Below are 23,235 nucleotides of genomic sequence, written 5' to 3'. Positions count from 1 at the left end.
TACATGCAGCCCAACAGCGGCAACGGCGGGGAGCTAAGACCACCGTGCGTGGTCGTGGCGGGCGGGAAGGATGATGATACCTATTTCTGAGGAGAGCTGAAAAGGAATAATAAGGGGTTGAAGCGATATTTGGGGCCAAATAGGGAGACTACTATTGTCTGTATTGCTATGTATTAATTCTGATTTACCACTCCATATTACTCGGTAGAGACTGACTCAGAGTGCTGCTGCCATATACGTACGAGGCGGCAAATAGGCAAATAAATGAAGTCCAAACCTCTCACGAATTATTATTACTCGTCCTGAGCAAAAGCCCCACCCCCCCCTCGAAATTATCCCCGCGGGGATCTCCAATCGTGTCCTCGTGTTAGGGTTGCAAAGGCGTCCAATCAGAAACGGAGTAGAGGCGTAGGACTGGTATCCGTGCCAGCCGAGAAAGAAAAAAAAAAAATTTGGTTCGGTTCTTTGTTTCAGTTGTGGTGTGAAGGAATGTAGCTTCTTCTTCCTTTCCATGTAACCATCCCAAACGACGGACCCTCCTTCCATAGCCAGGCCACAGAAGAGGAACAAACCTGGATTGTTGCTCGGCTACACTACGCTAATTAAATTAGTACCAGGGTCTGGTCGCGTTCGGTCAGGGTCTGTGGCGGTCAAAGCGGGCGACGCTAAGGCAGACTAGGGGCTGAGTTTATACAGGGCCCCGAGTGTGGAGGCCTTACTCTTCCCACGGATAGTGCGCCACGCTAAAATAGCCGGACAATGAAAGGATCGAGTAAAAAATGTTTCACCGCATGTGATGTGACATACTACAATACTACTACTAGGCCTGTTTCAGGTCTGGGGATGCATGTCTCGGCGCGCGGGGTTTACGGAAACAATTGTCAGTGCAAAGCAGAAGTTCGATTCGGAAATTCGGATACACATAGACGCGTAGAAGCGTAGAAGTTAAGATACACAATAGAAGGTATCGAGATATTAGGATGATGGACGACAGGAACGAAAGAAGGGCAAAAAAAGATACCACATCTGTCGTTGCCGTATCACATCACAGAACCAAAGCCACCAAGAGGGGTAACAATCTATTCGACCTGCGTGGTAGTAGCAGTCTCTTTCTCGGGCTCGGCAGCAACGTCCTTGGTGTCGTGAACGACGGGCTCGTGGGCCTCCTCGGCCAGACCCAGCTTGTCGGCGACGATCTCGCCCTGCTCGAGCTTGCGGACGTGCTGGAACTGCACCTCAGTCTTCCAGGCACGCAGACCGGGGGTGGTGAACATGCTCTCAACCTCCTCCAGGGTCTTGCCGGCAGTCTCGGGGAAGAGGAAGAAGACGTGGACGGTCATGGCGAAGCAGAAGACGCCGAAGACAATGTAGGTCTTCCACTGGATGTTCTCAAAGGCCGGGGGCACGAAGTAGGACAGAGCGAAGTTGAAGATCCAGTTGGACGCGGTCGACACGGCGACGGCCTTGCCACGCAGGCGCAGCGGGAACAGCTCAGGGGGGTAGATCCAGCTAACGGGTCCCCAGGTGGGCGCGTACGAGGCCACGAACAGGTAGGTGCAGGCAATGATACCCTTGGCGGCGTGGGGGGCCTTGGACATATCCCACGATTCCTCCTGGACGTGGCTCACGCCGCCGGGGGGAGCGGGCTTGCCGTAGGAGGCCATCATACCGGCGTTGGCGAACATGAAGATCATCATGAGAGTCGAGCCAACCAGCAGCGGGGTGCGACGGCCCCAGCGGTCAATGAAGACCAGGGCGAAGATGGTCATCACGACGTTGATCACGTACTGAATGGACGAGGCGACCAGGTTGGCGTTACCGGTGAGACCGGCCATACCGAAGACGTAGGTAATGTACAGCATCATGACGTTCATACCAGTGAGCTGGGACCAGATCTGAGTGAACATGCCGACGTGGGTGCGGAAGATCATGTCGCCCTTGAAGAGATCGAGGTAGCTGACGTTGGAGTTGGCCCGCTCGAACTCGACCATCTCGCGAATCTCAGCCAACTCGGTCTGCACGAAGGGAGCGTTCTTGTCACCCTTGGCGTGGACGAGAGCCAGCACCTCGTGGGCCTCCTCCCAGCGGTCCTGCTTGGCCAACCAACGAGGAGACTCGGGCAGGAAGAAGACAGCACCGAAGAGCATGACGGCGGGGATCATCTGCAGACCCCAGGGGGTACGCCAGGCGGCATTGCCCGCTAGGAAGCTGCAGCCGTACGAGACGTAGAACATGATCAGGATACCCCAGGTGATAGCCCACTGCTGGGACCCGACGACGGTACCACGCTTGGAGGGCTGGGCCAACTCGGCGACGTAGACAGGGACCTGGGCAGAGAGAATACCGACAGAGAGACCGTTGATGAAACGGCCGGCGACGAGCTGACCGATGTTCATAGAGGAGCAGACGATGGCGCTTCCGACGCACCAGATGAGAGAGCCAGATTGGATGGAGCGCTTACGGCCGATCCAGTCGGTCAGGATACCGGAGATCAGAGCGCCAACGAACGAGCCACCGGGCATGGCGGCGGAGATACCACCCTGGTTGGACGAGGTCGGGCCACCACAGTTGCCCTGGTCATCATGGCCGGTCTGGTTGAAGAAACACTTGTATTGTTGAGTGCCAAGACTGGAGGTTGGGAGGTGGAAAGTCAGAAGTGTATCCACCAGGAGGTTAAAAGCGCCAATGACTTACATGGCGGACATGGAGGCGATGTCGAAACCAAACAGTGCGCCGCCGACGACGGCCACCGTGGTGATGACATAGATGTTGCCGATGGTGTAGCCCATGATGGCAGATTGGGGAGGAGAAGGAAAGGGAAAGGGGAAAGAAGGAAAGTGGGTGAAGAAAAAAGAAAAGGAGAAGGACAAGAGGGAAAGAAAGGAGCAGATATATAGAAACAACAAACTCTCCACGTTTGCGGAGAAAACACGCTAACCCACCCCCGGCCTGGCGCCTGCACTGAGTTTGCGCCAACACGAAGGCCAAGGCTCTCCTAGCTTGGGCTTCCGCCAATACTTTACAGGTCCATGCGGCCTGTTCCGTCTGGCGGCACGCCACATGGTTGCATCGGGCTAAGAGCCAGCCGGCCATTTGTCCCTTTGGAGACAGCGAGCCATTGGTTCCGGCCCGGACTGGCCGAGTGTCGAGGGGACCCAGAATACGACTCTAGGATGGATGTCCCTTAATAATAATTCCTGCGCTATACTCTATCCTCCTTACCCCTACTCGGCGATCCGCGAGTGCAGAAACTGCTCTCCCTCCCGATATTTGACCGGCACCGGTAGGGTTAGCGCCAGCCGCTAAGTCGGTGATATTTCTCCCGATTTCCGGGAGGGGGTTTTGTTTTTCAGTCTTGGTCTTGTTTCCTAAATTAATTTTCCGAGCTGGAGGCAGAACAAGGTCGGTGGCTGGGTGCGGTATGACCAAACCCGCGCCGGTGTGCATCCCGACTGGCTATAGAGTCCTGCGAGGCTCACTTACTGCACGCCCGACAGCTACAATTCGTACCAACCGCTGAACAGGAGGAGTCACCGGCTGTCAAAATGACCCGATCACGGGAGCGCATGGACCCAGATCCGGATCGTACAGCATTCCTACCCCTAAACTCCGCATCCCGATTTGGGTCAGTGGGCCTCGACCACATGGAATCCATGCTGGTATGTACTGTACAGTATACGGATCATACCGATCAAATGGATCTCCCTTGCGTCGTGGGCTGAGTGTGTCGTGTGAGGTATCGAACACTTATTCTCGGGCTGTATTCTCTGCTCGGACCGACTTGGCTCGGTGAGATGATGTCTGCTCTTCCGAGACAGTTGGGTCAATTACAAGGGTAATTCCAGTCTCTCGGCAAGGACGGAGGGGACGGCCAGACTCGGCCAAAGTTAGTTGTCTGTGGGTACTATGGAGTCCTCTCCATTATTTGCTAAATCGTTTAGTCTAGTTATAACTACAATCCCCGTAGTCTAGATCCCTCGTGTTCCCGATGATTCATGCGTTCGGCACGCACTAACTAATTTAGCGTAACATCCCGAGACAAAGAAAGACACCAACGTTAGTTCTCGGCTACCTCCGAGTACATGTGGTCATGACTTTCGCGCCGTTCAGGAGCCGACCCGACAAGTCCAAATGCGTCGATGCGGGGACGGGATTACTGGATTCGGCGACGCCAGATTTGGAGTGGGGTGAGGTTCTGGTGATGACCATGAACAGTAAATGGTCTTCACTACGCTACTCAGCAAGAAGGGAATGATCATCTTAATAGTAGTCTCCATAATCGTCGTCACCGTCTCTCTCTCCCTGGCAAACATGCTCTTCCTATCCATGGATCTCCCAATTCCGGTCAAGGTCAAGGAGCCCACAGATCCGGAGGATAGACTTTGTGAGAATATGCACAGGTGGGTGCTAGGTGATGAAACGATGAGTATGCGTTTCTGGAGAGATACTTCTCGATCCGCTGGGTCCGGATCCCAATGAGAAGGCCGTTGTTGTGTGGCGATGATCCTGATGGTGATGGTGATGGTGCACCAGAGAGGAGAGGAATTCGGGTTCTATGTACGACGACCAGGGCTGCGAATCGGAGTGGTGTGGGGTGGGATAAAATAAGAATGCATTTAGTATGGAGGAGCGGTGTCGCGCTATTGAAGGTCTAGGAGGCGTGTTCTATGCTAGTCGGATTTCCCGAATTTGTATTTGGATCTGGATTTTCAGTCTACACTGGTAGAAAGAAGTTGAGGTGGGCGATTTGCTGACTATCTATCGGGATAGGGTGTTGTTTTTGCTTCTTTCGCCTGGTAGTGATATAGAGATAGGCGGTATAGATCGTCGATATCACTAGCTAGCTGTGCAGAGGCAGAAATGAAACAAAAGGCACGAACGTTAATTCTCGGCTAACTCCGACTCCATGTGGTCATGACTTTCGCGCCGTTATGATCCGTCCCGAGAAATGCCAAATGCGGCGATGCGGGGATTACCAGATGCGGCCATGACAGATCTGGGGGTGGGGCTTTGGGGCTCTGGTCATGGAATACGGGGAATGCCGGTTATCGTGAAAGACGAGGGTCAATCATTTTCGCGCGTCAGAGACTTTAACTTTCGTTGAGTTACATAGGGCTAGCTAACGGATTAGGTGCAAGCGCATGCCCATCCGGTTATGGGAATAATGATAGGTATTCATAATTCATAGACTGTACCAACGATCCATGCATGCAATCAATCCCAGACAGTTCGTTGTTCTGTTCAAGGCAACCAGTATGTCCTGGCGCCTTTGCGCCACGCAGAGAATAAACAGACTCCAAACATCCAACCCTCTTTTTTTGTTAGTGGTGTATGTGCATGTGCCAATATAGAATGAATAAACACCGCAATGCAACAATCCCTCTCGTATATCCAATCCAATCCAGGTCCATTCATGCCGTCAACGCAAAGCTCAAACCCATGAGGCCCATTCCCGCTACGGCAAAGCCAATCCCCATACCCCGGTGGTGCGTCAGACCAAGTCCCTCGCTGAACAGCTGCAGCGCAACGGATGTCATCACCCCGGCTGTGGCGGCGAACATCCCACCATATACGCCCCATGAAGGGTCCGTGCCATCGTGGCCGTTGTGGCGTCCCGAGCTCCAGATCCACAATGCAGCCAAACCCGCACCGGCGGGTTGGCTGATTCCGCCCAGTAGGCTGGACCAGAACATTGCTTTCCAGCGCGAGCTGAGTGCTAGATACAATGGGAGCGCCATGGCAAATCCCTCGGTGATGTTGTGCATGAAAAGGGCTAGGAACACGGTGAGGCCGAGTGTGGGATTGGCGTGGTTGGTGGCGTAGGTGATAAAGCCCTCGGGGAGTTTGTGGAGGGCGATGGCGAGGGATGTTTGTAGACCAATGGATAAGAATGCGTTCTGTGGGACGTGGTGGTGATGCGGATTACCAGTTCCAGGCTTCAAAGGTGCGTGATCGTGCCCTTCGTGATTTGCATGCGAGTGATCAACATGCTCCGAGTACACGTCTTGAGTCCGAGACGATGAGGACGAACTAGCCGGCACCGAGTGATGCGCCGATACTGTGTGTCCTGTGTTCGGCGCCGAATCTGGATGTGTCTCACCAGAGTCAAGCTGCACAGCAATACTCTGATGATGCGGTGGCAAACCGGGGCGGCCAATCTCACTCGGTGCGATCACGGGCGGGAGAATCTTGGTGCACTCGCGGCCACAGGTCTGAGAAAACCCGTAGCAGGGTCCGTTCTCGTCACACAGAGGCTTGACACCGCCCATGAGCGAACTGAACCGCCGTGTGACCATCGCCCGCAAGGACTCCTTGGACGCCGTGTCAGACACCCGCCAATCGTCGGGATTGGGCCGCTGCACGACGGCCGGTGTCGACTTGGACGACCGAGGCTCTGGGGGTCGCAGCAGAGGCGTGTGTTCGGTATCCCCGTGCGGGTGGTGGCCGTATCCTGGGCCGTTACCGCGTTCGGGATCGGTCTCCGGCTCATCGTGGGTATGGGCGCAGTCGACGACATGGGATGGAATGAAGCGATGGATGAAACCCGACACTATGCGGATGACAATAATTCCCGCGAGAAATAACCCCGTCAGGAGGTAGGCGGCGGTGGAGGAGGAGAAGCCGGCGCGCGCGAGATATTCCTTGGAGGTGGGGAGCATGCTGTACAGGGAGGTGAAGAGCTAACGCGGGTTAGTTGGCTGGAGAATAAGGGAAAACAACTGCAGACGCACCATCACACCCGCGCTTAGACATAGTGACGCCGCCAGGAAGTTGTTGCTGTTGGCGATCTGGAAGCTCTTGTAGTGGGTGAGGCGGCGCAGCACCAGGTCAACGCAGATGACGGTCGAGCCGAGGACACAAGCTGGGAATGAAGTTGTTAGGACAGGTCTGGGGCAGGAAGGACTTCACACTCACCGATCCCCGACACAGCGCTCATCACCCAGCCCCGGAGGTCGTTCGAAGCAGCCATGGCGGGAGTGGCAGGAGGCAAGAACGCGAAAACCGTGATGTCAGCCGGAAAGAAGAATCAGCGGTCAAGTCCAGGCACTCTCAACTCACAACGCCACAATAAAAATATTACAAGCGAGATAGGATAAGTGATTTTGACATGATACTATGTGCATATATATATATCTTCCATCGGGCAGACCACCGCGTTATCGTCCCCAAGGTTCTCACTCGTCTTACCCTCGACCCCAGATATGGCCCGGTCGGTAATCGATCGAAATAATCGAATGATATCCATCCTAGTCTACGTGGTACCGATGAAGGGACTCCAGATAACCGTAATTAAGCATCCGATCTACACTGCAACGGACCTGCCATTCACAGTTAGTCCCGTCGGGCTCCTAATTCGGACAACGCCCCCTCTCGCCGGTCAATAAAGACGGAATTTCGCAGTCTCGCGAAATCCGTTAACTACCAGCCATGACCTTCGCTTCGCTCGGTGACTTGTATTTACCACCATCGCAATGATCTCCCTCCACCCCGTCTCCGTCGACGACTTCCCCACCCTCGCCCGCATCCACGACGAGGCCTTCGCCAACGATGCCCTCATGCATCTGATGTACGGGTTACCGGAGCGGAACCCCAATCTCGAACAAGATCTGCGAGACTGGTTTCTCGGCAGCACAACTGCACGGTTCGTCAAGGCCGTCGACGACTCCACGGGTAACGTTCTGGGTTGGGCATGCTGGAGTCTGTACCTCGACGGCGACACGCATGCCGCCGACGAAGCCGCGGCGGCGGAGCGACACAAAACGGCCCCCGACGTCGCGATTAGTCCGGCGCTCTTCTTTGATTTCCATCGCGCGGTTGCCGCGAGACGACGGAAGTGGGTTACGGGGAAGCCGGCTAGCAGTACGTGAACTTGGCACGCCTTGAGGGTTCCTACCGTGCGTGCTGATACTCACCTGCTCCAGTCCTCCAGATTCTCGTCGTTGACCCCAAGTTCCAGGGTTGCGGTGCCGGCTCGGCCCTGGTTCGGGCTGGGCTGGAAGAGGCCGATCGCCATCATGTGCCGGCGTGGTTGGAGGCATCGTCAGCTGGGCTGGCGTTGTACCAGAAGTGCGGGTTCCGCGATGTTGGCGAGCCGATTGACTTTGATTTGAGCGAGTATGGGGGGCAGGGTGGTGACCGGGTGGTGTGTATGTTGTCCGCGAAGCCCGTGTAGAGCCAACCTCTCTCGTCTCCGTACGTCGTAACTCTATCTATGTACGTGTTGGATGATCATCAGCTGGTCTGTCGTGACACCAATCATGTCCGCCTGCCCACCGCAGCTGACCCGCTGATTGGCCCGTGACTTGTTTGATTTTCCTTTTCGGTGCCTGACTTTCTCTCGGTTTTTCTCTTTCTTCTTCAACCTCTCTCCCTCTCCTTTTAAAGGCCCCTTGGGTCTCCTCTCTCCTCTCCCATACTCGCCATGTCCAAAGCAACCTTGGCCGTTATCGCCGCCGCCAGCGCTGCCACTGGCGCCGGCATAACCGCGATGCTCTACTCCTCCAAACCTCGTCAGCAGCAGCAGCAGCAGCAGCAACAACAACAGCTCCCCTCTCCTCCCACCGGCGCCGTCAAAGTTCCAGTTCCAGCAGGCACACCCACCCCAACGCTCGCCGCTAAAGTGGCTGCCGCCGCCGCCGGCCCTGTCGACCCCTCCGGGATCTTCCAATATGGCTTCCCCGGCCCCGTTGCCGACGAGCTCTCCTCCCTCCCCGTGACTGGCGCCTTCGACCGCCGCACCCGCAACCCAGCCTGGGTCGCCGAGCACATCACGCTGCAGTCGCTGGCCATCAAGAACGCCGACCGGCGCCACAGCTCCTTTGTCGAGGACGAGACCCTCCCGCCCAAGTTCCGCGCCAAGCTGGCGGACTATTTTCGTTCGGGCTATGACCGCGGCCACCAGGTCCCGGCCGCGGACGCGAAGTGGTCCCAGGCGGCGATGGATGATACCTTCGCGCTGAGCAATATGTGCCCCCAGGTCGGAGAGGGCTTCAACCGCGACTACTGGGCGCACTTTGAGGACTTCTGTCGCAATCTCACTAAACGATACCCCTCTGTTCGCATCGTCACCGGCCCACTGTATCTGCCACACCGCGACCCGGATGGGAAGTGGCGCGTCAACTACGAGGTTATCGGCAACCCGCCCAATGTCGCGGTGCCGACCCACTTCTACAAGGTCATCTATGCGGAGGATGGCTCGCTATCTCCCGACAGCAAGGTCGCGCTGGGCGCGTTCGTCTTGCCCAATGCGCGCATTCCCAACGAGAAGCGGCTGTCCGACTTTGAGGTTCCGCTGGAAGCCGTGGAGCGCGCGTCGGGCTTGGAGTTTGCCAACACGCTCGACCTTAGCCGCCGGCGCCGTCTGTGTCAGGAGGTGCGCTGCGAGATTGTGGTGCGCGAATTCAACAACGCTAAGAAAGCAGCTTCGTAATGCACGAGAAGAAAGGATTGTGCGATCTTCTACTTTTGTATATCTATTAGGGCATTCGCGGATTTTATGCATGGCCGGGCGTTGGATGATGACTTACTTGAGCAGTCATCATCATCATTAGCATCATCACATCAAACAGTTGACTTTTATCTTGGCATCTAACATTGAAAAGCGACCCCCGTCTTCGTAGCCACATTGCCTCCTCCGCCTGCAAATCCAGTGCCCTCCGAGCAAACTGCCACCAAACCGGGAAGAACTCCACCATCTTTCTCCTTGTCCTTCTTCTTGGACTTCTTCTTCTCGCCGTTTTGCTCTGGATTACGAGGCGTGATATCCGTCTCGCAGACATAACACAACATCCGCCCGTGCAACGCAGCCGAGCGAGCTTGTTCTTCTTTGGAAGCGTGCGGATCCGGTGTGTCGTGGAGAGTCATGAACTTCGTTACGCAGGGTGAGCAGATGATGTGACCGCAGGGCTTGGTGACTGTCATTATTATTTATCCCGTTAGTATTGACATGATACGAGCAAAAAATAGCCGAGGGAGGGAACATACGCATCGCTTTAAGCCCGTTGCTCAAATTCTTCTTACAGCTCGGACACACGCGCGAGACGGTCCCATCGGCGCCGGTTTCTTCTGTGAAATGCACGTCCACTAGCGATTTGAGCGAGTAGCTATGCCGATTAGACTCCGTGGAGGCGGGACAGATGGGCGTCAGCTTGACTGCTTTTTGGGCGGTGATTTCATTGGGATCCGTGCCCGGGGTGAGGGATGGGACCCAGAAGGAGGGTAGAGCGGATTTGTTCAAGGACTATGAAGCCGAGTTAGTATTCAAGTCCGCGAAAGCCCAGAAGAATAGATAGAAGTACCTTCTCCCGCTTCAATTCCTTCTTCAACCTCTCCTTTTCGTCCTCTGCATACCGCGCCATCTCCTTCTCATTCAGCTCAAACACCCTCTTCCTTTTCCCCATCAATCTCCACCTCTCTGGCCTTAAATTTCGCCATAGCTTCCTCCGTCTCACTCCCCTCCGCCTTCCGCTTCTTCCCAGCCTGATTTCCACCGCCACTACCTTCCAGCCCCATAGAAACAAGCTCAAACTGAGCTAACTCCCTCCTCCTCGCCTCCTCAAGCTCCCCCTCCTCCCCCTCTGCCAGCCTCTTCCGCGCATCATCGCGCTGTCGTTCAAGCCGCTTGATCTCCTGCCGCTGCGCGAGAAGGTCATTGATTGCGCACTCACGACAGAACAGGTCTCCGTTCGTAGCACAGGCCACCACCGGCGCGCGCGCGGGTTGGAGACACAGTCGGCATGACGCGAAGGGGAGGAAGCTGTCGCGGCCGATTACGCCGCGCTTTGTGCCCCATGTTGAGCGCAGTAGGCCGCGTTCGTAGGAGGTAAAGTGAGGGAGGGAGGTGTTGCGCTTTGAGTGCGCCATGATTTTTAATTTTCGGATCTGTTGAAGTTGGAGTAACTTGGCGTAATGATTGATGTGAAGGTTGGGGAGATAAGATGGATGACATAATCAGCATTGGCTCTTTTTGCCCTAACAAGTGGACGCGATGCCATGTTGCGATAGCCCCCATTGATTAAGGTTATATAATTCATCTTTTTTGCTCTCACGAATGAACGCTTAAGGCACCTTAGAAGATAAATACTTATATAAATCGCCCTTGATTGATTACAAAAAGTGGACACGGCACCAAATAGGGACACAGGTATTAGCATGGATTGTATTAGTTGCATACCCGGTGGTATGCGACTAACCCGAGGGGGTATGCAACTAACATCATCATTTACCATCGTGCTGTGTGGACCTGATTTGGACCCTTTTATAAAAATAGTACTAGCGTGGAAGGGCGAAAGACGAACAATCTTAAAGCAGATATCTAAGCCCGGGCGGGGCGTAAACCAGTACACATAGTATATAGATGGGAATATTGGGGGGCCGTATGAATGTTGACTAAAACACAGAGCGGTAGTATATCCTCCAGGGGGGATTTATGACTATTCCCCTGGAGATCGGGAAGTTAGCATAGGTTTATCAGCGCTCAGGTTGGCCCAGGCCCAACTTAACTCAACCTACGAATGGGTTGGGCATTGCGCCTAGTTCTACCCCAAAATGGACCGTGAACGCCTAAACGGGCCACAAACGATACAAACATGCCTAGGTCCCGTGACTACATTATTTAGTTACCTGAGTTAGTTAGTTAGTTACGCCTTGTCAGTTACGTTATCATTTACTCCTGCTTATCTAACGTGGGAGGCCGGGATCAACAAGCAACCGTGGCCCTTTTTACACTCGTCATGACAATATTGCGTTGAGAAACCTCGAATCAAAATTGAAAATGCTTTCCTTTTTACTTCTGCCCCAAGAAATCCGAGAGTACATCATTGAACATGTCTTATGTGTCTGTCATACACCACCGACCTATCCATCGAAGTCAGGCAGAATCGACTTCCATGATATTAGTTATAAGGCCTGGCGCAGTAGGACCAAAATCTATCATGAACAACGCAGCACGCACTGCCCATCGAATTGTCTTCCTCTTCTTTTGACCAGTCGCCAAATGCATGACGAAACCCAATCCGTCCTCAATCGCAAGAAATCAAAACTCATATATATTCTGGATATCTCCGTCTTAAACGACTACGACCTGTTTCCGACATGGATATCCGTGCCATATCTCACGAATCGCGTTTATTCGCTGTATACAGATGTGCGCCTTTTCGGCAGTATTATCCCGTCTAAGATAGCTAAACGCCTCCGGGGAGATGGGGGCGCCTCGGATTCCACTGGAGCTTCTATGCCCTGCTTGAACGCTTTCTCCGCTATGGGCCCGTGGACGAAAAGAAGAAAAAGCCCAATCCGGATCTTATCGGGAATCAAATTTCCGACGAAATCGAATACCCCCTTTTTAGAAGGGAGAGTTTGAATTTCGACGATCGCGATATAACCGTCGAGATCCTTACTCTTGATTTCCAGTCAGCCGAGCCTATGCTTCCATTTCCCCCAGACAATATTAGCTACAACGCATGGCAAGGTCAACATTTCCGCGACTTGATCTTTGACGAAACCGATAATCCGATCGAGCTCGAGAGGTATCGGACGCGACCAGAGTGGCTCGCGAAATATCTTTTGTCGCAGATTCATGGTCTTCTGACTATGTCTTACCACTTTGCGTCGTATGGGAAAATTCTCTATGAGCGGGTTGGAACCATCCGTATCCTCTCGCCAGAAGGAGTGACTGAAATCGACCTCGCCACTGAACTAGCTGCGCTACGCTTTACTAACCAGCAAGACACCTTTGGCGATGTGTGGCATACAGACCGCCTTTCTACGTTCTGGAAGTGGAAAAAGCAGACGCTGGTTCGTAGACAGGAGCTAGGCTTTCCGGTTTTGTGGCCTCAGGATCCGGAATTGGAAGGTTTGATGTGAGCTTTGTCTTGCGAGCCACCTCTCAAAGCAGAGTAATTCTAAAAAGAGTCAATTTACTTTCCTTACAAGCCTACCTTTCATAGCATATGCGTGGCTTCGAAGGCTGTTAACACTTGTCATGGGTCGCCTAAAGAAACGACCCGAGGGCAGATGCACGTTTGGCAATATCGGTAGGCATCGTGGAATAGGAGTGTAGGCGGGAACCGTGGCGGGGGGGGGAAGATTCAATAGCATCAGGGGAAGGGTTACGGCTGCTAGTGACTGACTCTGTATCATCTTACAATAAAATTTAGAGTCGGACCGAACCTAAATAGTTGCAACTCTGTTTTTGAGTTCAGTGACGCGGGAGAGCGGGATCTAAATTATGAACACGAATATATGAGCATTTTGAGGCTGGTCGTCTCGGTGTCGAAAATCTGACCCTCGACCCTCGACTCTTTTAGGTAAGACTTCAAGGTATATAACTATCGGTCTAAATAGGTAATTTTCTTATACATCATGGTTTATACACTTTCACATACTTGAAGGTCCTTGGTGGGTCGCGCGTATAGACCCTCAGATCCTCCCCAGCCAGGTCTAGACCGCAATGGGTCGAGCCGAGTGTAGCAGTGTCAGCACTAATGATGTGGCAGGCTCATCATGTAAGGCTGAGAAGCATCTAAGGATCGGGTGTCCTTGTTTCTGATATTATTATTGGGAGACTTGATTTATTGCTTATTCGGGGGTCCACGTAGAGGCAGGAATCCACAAACATCGGACGCTCAGCGCCACCACATCAGATATTTTGTCCTCTTCCCCCCTTTTTTTCCCAGAGAGAAAATTCATTCCTGAAGCCACAAGTAAACACTCTCGAGGTCTAGAAATTTCCATCTGTTCAGCAATGATGACTGCACCGATCATGCTAAGCTTGGTAGTGCTTTGCTGTGTCCCTATTGCCTTTGCAAAGAACACTCGGTTCATAAATTTCTTCCCAGCCTACCGGAGGTTTTTTATCCAGACCCGCGATGGCCCATGTGCCGCAAAATTTGCCCTACAACAGGCCGGGACTGACGTCTGTTGGAGTCTCTTAAATTGCATGCTAGAAAATACAAGTGAGGTGATACAAGCCGACACAGCAAGTGGAATCGTCGCCTTAGGACTAACACCAACAATTCTTACATTCCTCGGTTCAGGCACAGCAGAGACCAGTCTTCTGGCGCGACGCCGACCGCTACTCGCGCTTCTCATAGCATCCGGCTCTCCAGCAGTCAGTCCTCTCCCTACATTCGTTTACCCAAACCCAATAGAGGAGCTGAAAGCGAGAGACAACCACCTTGCTATAATGCATTTCTCCCCGATACAAGCGATCTTTGTATCGATTCTGGAATATGTCCTTGTTATGGGGGCTATCGCGAACGTGTACACAACGGCTTTCTACATGGGTTCTTGGACTATCAACACAATCAGCTGTGGCGATAATTGGTATCCCCTTAGTTGGGCGGTTACTACACTTATCATTCACATTTTCGGTTCATGGTGTCTAGCACTACGAGTGAATACGACTAAGAAGAATAAAGGCAGCCGGAACCAGGCGGAGAGATGGTTTTGTCGGTGGATCAGACATGAAATTACACCCTGTATCACGCATGAGAAACTGGAATTGACTTGGAAACCGGAGAGCTATTTGTTTGTCGCGATATCTTGGTGGACTTCTTTGCTTACAGTGGTGCATCTCATATGGGGAACGGTTGTATTCAGTTCTATTCAATTTATAGGTGAGACTTACTCTACACGGAATTCTAACTACAATTTTGTGCTCACGACCTTCAGGATATATGGATTGCATTCCGCTTATTGCGAGGTTCATGGGCTCCGCCGTGATCTGTCGCGCAATTTTGATGTTTGAGCTCGCTGGCATGCGAAATGCCCTTCAGTTTGAGAGCTCACGCGAGGAATACTCTCTAGTGTGAGTGACGCCCGCTGCGTTTCTCAATTCATGATATCTAACGTTTTGTATGGCCCTTCAGAACACGCCCTTGAACGCATTGTCGAGACAGACACTCTACTACCATTTTTTGTATAATCTAATCGTTCTTGGAGAATATTTTTACATGAGATGTCGTTCTATACAAGAAGCAATCAACGATAAACTTAATCTACCTTAACAGGTTGCTGGAAGGGTTTGTCGAGATGTAAGGCTCCGAAGTGGAGCATGATGAGGTTCCTTAGGATGGCCGGTTGGAAGCTGCTTATGTATATATGCATGAACGCGAGATTAAGCAGCGTAGTTGAGACCTATCACCTACAAGTACTAAGAACCTCCTTGTCTACAGCACTTCCATTAATGTAGGCAGCCCCCCTAAGTGAAATGTAACTAGGCCGCATTGCTTACACATGGAAATACTTCGCCCGTCTCGGATATCGCAATTTCTATCTCGGACCCATTAGGTAACCCTGAGAGGAAATATTTGAAAGAGGAGGCCAATTCTCGGCACCAGAGCGATCTACGGACCTGGGTTAGGTAGTTAAAGTCTATATATTTTCACTAATATACACCTGAACGAACACCTTGGATTAATGAAAGCTAGTGTCTTCCAAATTTAGTTCGTGAATTCGAAGAATTACTTCATCCAGACCGGCAGTGTGCACAGACTAGCGACGCAACGGACCAATAGGGAGGGACGCCGTAAAGCCTGCATGCAAATCACCAACTAACTCACTTAATGTAACTGAAGACGTTCGTACGAACGTGTCACGGGTACCGTTCTAATACTCATTCAGGATGAGCATAGGGTACTAATAATCACTCTCTCAAATAGATCAAGACGATTAAGACGCCTCGGACGGTACTCAATCTCAAACCGATGCCGACAGGTCGGCGATGGAGTTCTCGACTGCGTGGAATTGCCTGGCCAATCACAAGTGTAGGAAGGACGACTAGTCTATGGGGATCCAGGAAATATACTCCCACCCACGAGGCAAAACAGGGATATTCTAGATAACTAAATTCTAGGGTATGTGTCAGCATTTTGTAAACGTCGAGGAAATGGTCGAGAATGCTCACCCAAATCTCCGTTGAAGGCGTCCATAAAGGATCGAGGATTGATGAGGGCCATTTGGGGGCCACAACTCGTAAGACCGGCAGCGCAGTATTTAATTTAGAGAGGGCCAAATACGCCCAGAACGGTGTTCCGCAGCATCCCTGCTGATCTGAATATAATGCCCAAGGATGTTTATTTGGGGGCTTCTTCAGGCGTGGTAATAGCGGTTACAGTCCAATTGCAAAGACGGGAGACATGTCTGATCGAAGGTGCCGATCAGCGGCCTTGAAGGATCAACGTTGTCACAGAGGGGGCATAATCACCGGCCCCAAGGATTCGTTCTGCATTTATTGTGGACCATCCTCAAAAATGTCCCGGCGGTTTTGCGGGCCGCCACAAGTCACTGCTACCATTCAAGGCCGTCATTGATCCATGCGGTCAGTGGCGGTTTCGGCCTATAACCGACATGGCTAAGTCGCGAACGGGCCATTCTCGAAGCTATTGCTTATGCAGGACAACAGGATTGACAATCAGTCCCATGACAATGGGTTTTGTCAAGACTCAACTACGAACTGAATCAATAATGAGTTTGAAAGGATCGAAGCCAAGTTTGTCGGGATTGACTACTGCGGGAACCACATACGTAGAGTGGTCAACGGCACAGGAACGCACTCAGGGGGATTCACTTAGTACATTGAGGGTGTTTTCATATCAGGCTCCTCCCCCACCATCTCTCCAACACCTCCATTCATACCATACATTCTCGTTAAAATAACATCATGTCCAGTATAGTTGGAATGGCACCGCCGCCACCGGGCGTGACACCCACATTTCATAACGAGTATCCATGGCTATACAATGCCAACGTCACTATTATTATCTTCGGGTTGACAATCAGCTGTATATGTCTTGGGCTGCGAGCGTGGACACGAGTCTACTTGCTACGCAAGTTTGGCTTGGATGATGGTGAGGCAGTCTTTTTTTTGGCTCGCCAGAATCTTGCTGACAATTGTTTTTTTTTAAACAGCGTCAATTATTATGGCATGGGTAAGCATTGTGAGTGATTATAACTATGGCCGCCCTGCTCACATCGAACAATAGCTGTTCTCCATCGGAACACAGATGACATCCTTGCGTACGTGGTTGATAAAGTTTGTGGCATTGCTTCAGCACGAGCTGACAAAACCTTCGTCAATAGTATCATTCACATATGGCGGAGTCGGCAGTCATATGTGGAACGTGACGAGAAAAACATATGGGTCATATGAAAAGGTGTCTAGAGATTATTTCTTGTCACCTACGCTACTAGATGAATACTGACATTATCTTTTTCTAGTATCTCCTATCCACATCTATTCTTTACGTGCCCGCGCTCGCATTAGCGAAAATCAGTCTTATCATCCTTTACCACCGGATTATGAAAAAGCAAAAGATTTACGTGATGGCACTACATGTTATCACGGCCGTCGTGATGGGATACAGTATTGCAATTATCTTCGCCTTGATCCTTGCATGCCACCCCGTCAGCAGGAACTGGGATTCGAATGTCGATGGAATTTGCGTCAACCGCACGGCTCTATACATCGCCACCGCTGTGACCAACATTGTCACTGATCTAGCGCTCATCACACTCCCTATCCCGCTCGTGCTTCGTCTCAACATGCCCCGCTCTCAAAAGGTTTACCTTTTCCTTATGTTCGTCATTGGTTGCGCGTACGTGGTTTCTATATTCCCAGATACAGAAAAGATGAGTCACTAACAATGATTTAGAACTGTCATCACGAGTATCCTGCGCATGGTTACCTTGGTGGACTTTCTCCACGCCAAAGACGTGACTTACAAGCTGGCTTGGCCCGAATTGTGGATGTAAGAGTGTCCCCTCCGTATGCTTCAGCCTTCCACAGAAAAACCTAATTCCTATTCCCTGTCAGCAATGTCGAAGCCAATCTCATCATAATCTGCCCCTGCTTACCTATCCTGCGCCCATTCATGCGCCACTACATCCCCGGCTGGGGTGATGATGAGACTGCCACCGGCAATCCTTACCTGGATAACACCTACACAGATTCCCAGAACAAGTGGAAGACTGCCTATGGTCAGAATGACGAAATTGCCCTAGCGGACAACGTGGACAGCGTTCGCAGTGAGTCGCGGATGGTCAAGTCGAGCCAGTAGAATGCGCCAGATGCGAGCCAGTGAGAATAACTAGCTATGAACTTTCTTTAACCCGGCCTAGCATATGCCCCTTATGGGTCGGCGAATGTTTGAAATTTTACCTACGGAAGTATTATTCAAAATTAGCTTTTAATATGTTAAACATGTAACAAAACCAAACTTTCTAAGGAAGTATTTTCTTAGATCTAGTAGGTCTCATAGACTTTATAGAGGCCGAGCTACTTTCGTCTGGAGATGACTATGTGCCTACGCTTACTTAGATAGAGTATGACAAGAATATATGCAAACACAATGGCTTTATCTGGCAGGCTATGCTTCATTCCAAGTACACAATTCAATATGCAGGTCGTAGCAGGGTCATCGCGACACGGTTCTCTCTCCCTCCCTCCCTCTCCCTCCCTCCCTCCCTCTCTCTCTCTCTCTCTCTCTCTCTCTCTCTCTCTCTCTCATACACACATACTCGATACACCCGAAATTCACCAGACAGAAAGAAAAAAAAGTCGAAACAGGGGTATAATAGTCGTTAAACACAGATCGAAAACAAGAAGCTGGCAGGCTATACAGGAGAGTGAAAGATTTGACACGAGTCAATCATGCGCCCACGGCTTGCTCTCTCAGGTTCTCCTGGGACGGCGGGTCCACGGGTCGTTCGCCCAGGGAAGTGGACGATGCCGACGGTGAGCGGTCGTCCCCTGGGGCTGCGAGATGGCCGTTGTGCATAGAAGCTCGCTTTGATGATGGCTGTCGTTGATCGGGGGCGGAGTCCGGGGCAGCACTACTGATCACGGAGGATCGCCGATCCCGGTCTTCTTCAGTGACTTCTTCAGGGGCATCCTTGAAATCTACCAGCTCGTCGGAACGCATACTCAGTCCAGTCGTGGTGCTCGCACTGTGAACAGAGTGAGGACGGCCACTTGCGTGCAGGTCCGAAGTGATGGATTCGCCGCCACTGCCCATCACAGCAGGGTCCGAAGCTCGCGGTTCATCGGAAGGAGTGGGCTTGCGGAGTTTGAGGCGATCCTCTGCAGGCATATTCTGCCACTCAGACCCAAAGGTGACAACAGAGGCTTTCTTGCCGTGGACAGTAAAGCTGGGCGTCTTGCGTGACAGGCCCTCGCCGTTGTGGGGAATCTGATCGTCATCAACAGGCCCGATGCTAGAGACAGATCCACGATTCTTCCTATGGCGAGAGGTGTGTGAATGATGCGAGTCGCGTAACGTGCGGTGCAGACTGCGACGCGCGCGGCTTGGTTTACTGTCACTCTGGGAAACCTCGGATGACTCATCAGGTTTGTTGTCGGCGCCAGTATCGCTTTCAGCGACGGCGTGCTTGCGCGTAGAGGGTGAATTGCCCAAGCCCAGTAAGCCTGCTTCCCTCAGAAGACGCTCCTCGTCATCATCAAAGCTGACCGGGGCTGTCAATTTGGAGGCACGAGATCCAAGACTGGCACCATCAAATTTGCTACCACGACTCAAAATCGACGCTTCGCGCTGCAGTTGGCTCGCTGCCGTGTCGACTGAATATGACTTGGAGCGGTCAGGCGGCGCCCCGCTAGAGAGACGTCGTCCTGGGCGAGCAAAATCGGCCGAAGCGGTAGACGTGGGAAGGCTGGGACGGCGTATTTGATCAAAAGAGATCTGTGCATGAAGTTCAGCGGGTCTATCAGCAGTTTCCGCAGCAGGCTGCTCGGCCGTGTCATGGCTGGAAACTGTGTGCACAATGCTAGGGGCTTGTTGATCTGCACTAGGTCCTGAGGTGACCGAAGGGCCTGATACCGAAGCCAAGTGGATAGGAATATGAGTCGATATCTGATCCGTTACTGACTCAGCAGTACCTTCCACCACGCTCTCATCTTCTCCCAGATCCCGCAGGAGAACCGCCCGGTAGCATTTATTGCGCCAAATATCCTGTCGGACCCACTTCACTTTCGCCGCCATACGTCCAGCTGCCAAGATGACGCTTTCCCTGGCGCGGGCATGAACGGGTGTGAGCACTTGGAGATGTCGGGCGTTCCGCAAAAGGTCATCCAATTGCTTCTGCGAAATGAACAGTTTTTCGTTCGTCTCACGAATCTTCTGCGCCATCAAGTGCCGGCGCGCGGTGATGAATTCAGCGACAACATCAGTGTCAATACTCGGAGACGCGGGCTCATTGTCCGCTGACTGATGGGACCTTTGCGACGAAATCGACCCAGCTCGCTGAGTCTTGCGGTAGCGCTGACCTTCGTAATTGGTATCAATCATGCCCTTGGTACGCACACCAGTGGTTCGGAATGCCGCTGCATAGTTCAGTTTCGCCATCCAATCGTTCATCTCAGATTCCGAGGTGGTCAAGAAAACCTCCTCCAGTGCATTGTGCCGAAAGAAACTGAATGCGTATTTGTGCTTCTTGTAGGCCGAGTCAAAAAGAGCAACGGCATCATTCGTCGACATGATGGCATCCGGCTTGAATTCAGACAGTGGAGGTTTGAAAACAAGAGTTCCCTTGCGTCCGTTTTTCACGTAGCCTTCATGCTGTGCCATGAGGTTTCGTACCCAATTCACGTTGCGGAAGAAGTAGAGCTGAGAGAAGGTCAGCACCGCACCCCATTCAGCCCACGGTGAGCGGGCTCTCTTTTTTTTGGGATCCTTTCGCCAAATCAACCCGACCTTGGCCACCTTGATGTCCACCAAACCTGGATTGGCCTCGGCCGGGTTGTTCAGGCTGGATTGCATGAATGCGTCGGGTCGCGAGCGAAGAGATATGATCTGTAGAATACCAGACTTGGTAAATGCCTCGTGAAGATCTTCCATATCAGGCGCCCCTGCGGTGCCGAAATGGTCGTACGTATCGTCCAAGCTCATGACGTCTTTCAGACTTGGCCGTAAAGTCTCGAGTTTTCCATCCAGGATAAGAGCATAGGGGTCGACGGGCTCCCGTGAAATCTTCGACAAGTGCTCTGAGCTGGTACTCTTGAACAAGGCTCGACGCGGCTTCAACTGTTGGCGATCACGCAGGTTGACATCTTCGACGTGAATGAAAGGTGTGTATAAAATATTCTCGTAGAAACACTCCAGAATTTCCTCGGCAATTCCTTCTCCACGGGTGTTTTTCACATAATCGGGCTTTTGCATCTTTCGCTTATTGTTCTTGTTGAAAACGTCGGTATGGAGGATCAAAATTGAGAATGCAATGAAGTATGCTTGATCTAGGAGACTGTCAGTTTAGTCGACAACTTCAACTACACACGAAAGGGCCATACCGGGGGTCGCAAAAATGCCCGGATTACACTCGTGGTATCGGTCCGCAAATGCTTGGAGGAAGCGATCAATCTGCTGGGTTTCTTTCGGCAAGTCAACCTCCATCAAGAGCTTGCGAATGGCCATGTCGATGGGATCCCCGAAATAAGCAAATCCTCGCATATACTTCCGTAAAGCAACCTTGAAGAAGTCTTCGTCTGATTGAGCGAGAATACCTCCAACCATACCACGAGGAAGATTTTCCTCTAACCTAGTCAGGTAAGTAGCGGGAGTATCGCCTTCTTCCCGTTCGGGACACGGGGGAAGTTCGCGGGCAAGAGACAAGGAGGCGGGTTTCGACGTTGGTGTGGCCGAACCTCCCAGGGCGGGAGATCCATTGCGAGGTATCGGGGGCTCTGAATTTTGCCTCATTCGCTGAGAGAAGTTGAACATATCTCCGAAGCTCTTACGCCCGCTGGTCGAGGTCGAGGTGCGTCCCGAAGACGCCAAGTATGGGGCCTGAGACGAATCGTCCTGGTTCTCGGCCAGTGATCCCATGGTGGACGATCTTCCACGACCGTTCTTTGGAATTCGACCAGATGCAGATGGATTAGACCGCACAGAGCGGGCAGAAGTGGTCGAGTCCTGCCTTAATAGTGCGGGCGGACCCGATGACGACAGTCCAACTGATGAACGAGACGGTGAAGGTAGAGGAGAGACCCGGTCCTGGTCATCCGAGTGGCCAGATGCCGGGGTCTCAGCTGGAGGGATTTTGGGGCCATCATTTCTCAACTCCGTCGGGGGCGGCAATTTGGCAGGCAGGGGGAAGAGAGGACTGCGATTGCGTTTCAAGCGTGGAAGCCGAAATCGTTTGCCGCCAGCTGCAGCCAAATTATCCAGAGGCGAATTGGTCCGAGATGCGGCGTGATCGGCATAGCTGTGATCTGACCGTGACGATTCGGAGAATCGAGGGTCGGTGACCGACGACCGGTGGGAGTCCGGGAAGGCTTCTCGGCCTCCGCTTCGCAGTGATGTTGTTGAGAGCCGCCCGGGCTCCTCGGAGACGATCTGAGAGGTGGACAGGTTGGAATCGGCAATTTGCGAATCGGTCGACCCCTGGCCTTTGTGGTGGGGTGTCACGCTCGATTGTTCCGGTTGGGTTCGGGACAACTCCTCCATCGACCGTTTCCTTAAATTGGATAGAAGCGTGGATTTATGGCGTTGTTTGATAGGTTGGTCCAACTCATTGCTGGTTGGCGCGGTGGTGATGATCTTCGGTGGAGGGAGCGAGGGGACTGGAGGTGTGTCCTCCTCGGCCTTCGCGTAGGACTTGGAGAGCTGGGGATCGGATGAATGGCGGAGTCTCATGAAGCTGAAGCGATTTCTTCGCAAGCTAGGTGTATCCCCTACCGATGGGCCCGCGAAGTTCGTCTGGGCCACGTCGCCCACCGGGCCATCCTCTGGTATTGACAGGTCGGCATTTCCGTCCGGCTGCTCAGGTGGGTTCAGGCGAGGGATTGATTCGGAGTATCGGGGCTCGACAGTCGGCGGACCAGGACGAGGCAGCTGCTCACTGTGACGGCCGGGGGAGTGGGCTTGGAGGTCGAGGACGCTGTGTCTCTTGGAGCCGTCGGACGCGCCGAGTCGCAGGCCTTTCCAATGCATGGTGGACGGAAAGGGTCCCAGAAGCAAGCGCAGACAAACCCATGCGCAGCCGAGAGAAGGGAAGAGGGATGGATGGGCGGGCTAGGAACCGATTTAGTTGGACATGGCCAGATTCGCGGTCAGACCGGGAGGGAGATGTGGAGGTCGTCGTCAGCGAAAAGGGGAACGGCGGGAAGGGGAAGACGAAGGGGGTCTGGGCCACTCAGGAGCGCCACCAATGAATGAGAAAATCAGAGAAATGGCCACAAGAAGAAAAAAGAGAGACGGCGATCGTGGGGCAGAGCAGAGACCC

The 23,235-nt window shown here is 52.6% G+C and overlaps 10 protein-coding genes across 10 annotated transcripts; 5 read left to right on the top strand and 5 right to left on the bottom strand.

The window, feature by feature from the left end:
- Positions 1-1,079: 1,079 nt before the first annotated feature.
- Positions 1,080-2,789, bottom strand: N7510_008347 (sugar porter family MFS transporter; the record flags this gene model as incomplete). Its single annotated transcript, XM_056980272.1, has 2 exons — positions 1,080-2,628; positions 2,695-2,789. The coding sequence occupies 2 exons, from the start codon at positions 2,787-2,789 to the stop codon at positions 1,080-1,082; spliced, it is 1,644 nt and encodes a 547-aa protein (XP_056830481.1).
- Positions 2,790-3,019: 230 nt separating this feature from the next.
- N7510_008346 (uncharacterized protein) lies at positions 3,020-3,655 on the bottom strand (the record flags this gene model as incomplete). The annotated part of the gene is made up of 2 exons (XM_056980271.1): positions 3,020-3,168; positions 3,601-3,655. 2 exons carry the CDS (start codon positions 3,653-3,655, stop codon positions 3,020-3,022), a joined length of 204 nt encoding a protein of 67 aa, XP_056830480.1.
- Positions 3,656-5,411: 1,756 nt separating this feature from the next.
- N7510_008345 (Zn(2+) transporter ZRT3) lies at positions 5,412-6,970 on the bottom strand (the record flags this gene model as incomplete). The annotated part of the gene is made up of 3 exons (XM_056980270.1): positions 5,412-6,680; positions 6,732-6,862; positions 6,916-6,970. The coding sequence occupies 3 exons, from the start codon at positions 6,968-6,970 to the stop codon at positions 5,412-5,414; spliced, it is 1,455 nt and encodes a 484-aa protein (XP_056830479.1).
- Positions 6,971-7,472: 502 nt separating this feature from the next.
- N7510_008344 (GNAT family N-acetyltransferase) lies at positions 7,473-8,173 on the top strand (the record flags this gene model as incomplete). Its single annotated transcript, XM_056980269.1, has 2 exons — positions 7,473-7,860; positions 7,923-8,173. 2 exons carry the CDS (start codon positions 7,473-7,475, stop codon positions 8,171-8,173), a joined length of 639 nt encoding a protein of 212 aa, XP_056830478.1.
- A 249-nt stretch (positions 8,174-8,422) lies between these two features.
- N7510_008343 (DNA/RNA non-specific endonuclease) lies at positions 8,423-9,430 on the top strand (the record flags this gene model as incomplete). Its single annotated transcript, XM_056980268.1, has 1 exon — positions 8,423-9,430. One exon carries the CDS (start codon positions 8,423-8,425, stop codon positions 9,428-9,430), a length of 1,008 nt encoding a protein of 335 aa, XP_056830477.1.
- A 158-nt stretch (positions 9,431-9,588) lies between these two features.
- On the bottom strand, positions 9,589-10,863 carry N7510_008342 (putative RING finger domain protein; the record flags this gene model as incomplete). The annotated part of the gene is made up of 4 exons (XM_056980267.1): positions 9,589-9,914; positions 9,985-10,240; positions 10,299-10,342; positions 10,383-10,863. 4 exons carry the CDS (start codon positions 10,861-10,863, stop codon positions 9,589-9,591), a joined length of 1,107 nt encoding a protein of 368 aa, XP_056830476.1.
- A 1,132-nt stretch (positions 10,864-11,995) lies between these two features.
- Positions 11,996-12,864, top strand: N7510_008341 (uncharacterized protein; the record flags this gene model as incomplete). The annotated part of the gene is made up of 2 exons (XM_056980266.1): positions 11,996-12,135; positions 12,201-12,864. The coding sequence occupies 2 exons, from the start codon at positions 11,996-11,998 to the stop codon at positions 12,862-12,864; spliced, it is 804 nt and encodes a 267-aa protein (XP_056830475.1).
- Positions 12,865-13,747: 883 nt separating this feature from the next.
- On the top strand, positions 13,748-14,813 carry N7510_008340 (uncharacterized protein; the record flags this gene model as incomplete). Its single annotated transcript, XM_056980265.1, has 2 exons — positions 13,748-14,618; positions 14,674-14,813. The coding sequence occupies 2 exons, from the start codon at positions 13,748-13,750 to the stop codon at positions 14,811-14,813; spliced, it is 1,011 nt and encodes a 336-aa protein (XP_056830474.1).
- Positions 14,814-17,301: 2,488 nt separating this feature from the next.
- Positions 17,302-18,059, top strand: N7510_008339 (uncharacterized protein; the record flags this gene model as incomplete). Its single annotated transcript, XM_056980264.1, has 3 exons — positions 17,302-17,597; positions 17,655-17,750; positions 17,816-18,059. 3 exons carry the CDS (start codon positions 17,302-17,304, stop codon positions 18,057-18,059), a joined length of 636 nt encoding a protein of 211 aa, XP_056830473.1.
- Positions 18,060-18,650: 591 nt separating this feature from the next.
- On the bottom strand, positions 18,651-22,943 carry N7510_008338 (Arf family guanine nucleotide exchange factor SYT1; the record flags this gene model as incomplete). The annotated part of the gene is made up of 2 exons (XM_056980263.1): positions 18,651-21,247; positions 21,302-22,943. 2 exons carry the CDS (start codon positions 22,941-22,943, stop codon positions 18,651-18,653), a joined length of 4,239 nt encoding a protein of 1,412 aa, XP_056830472.1.
- Positions 22,944-23,235: the final 292 nt, after the last annotated feature.

Source organism: Penicillium lagena (assembly GCF_028827675.1).
Source record: "Penicillium lagena strain IBT 129212 chromosome Unknown utg000006l_segment0_segment0, whole genome shotgun sequence".
Lineage (NCBI taxonomy): Eukaryota > Fungi > Ascomycota > Eurotiomycetes > Eurotiales > Aspergillaceae > Penicillium > Penicillium lagena.
This window is presented reverse-complemented; position numbering and strand designations above follow the sequence as displayed.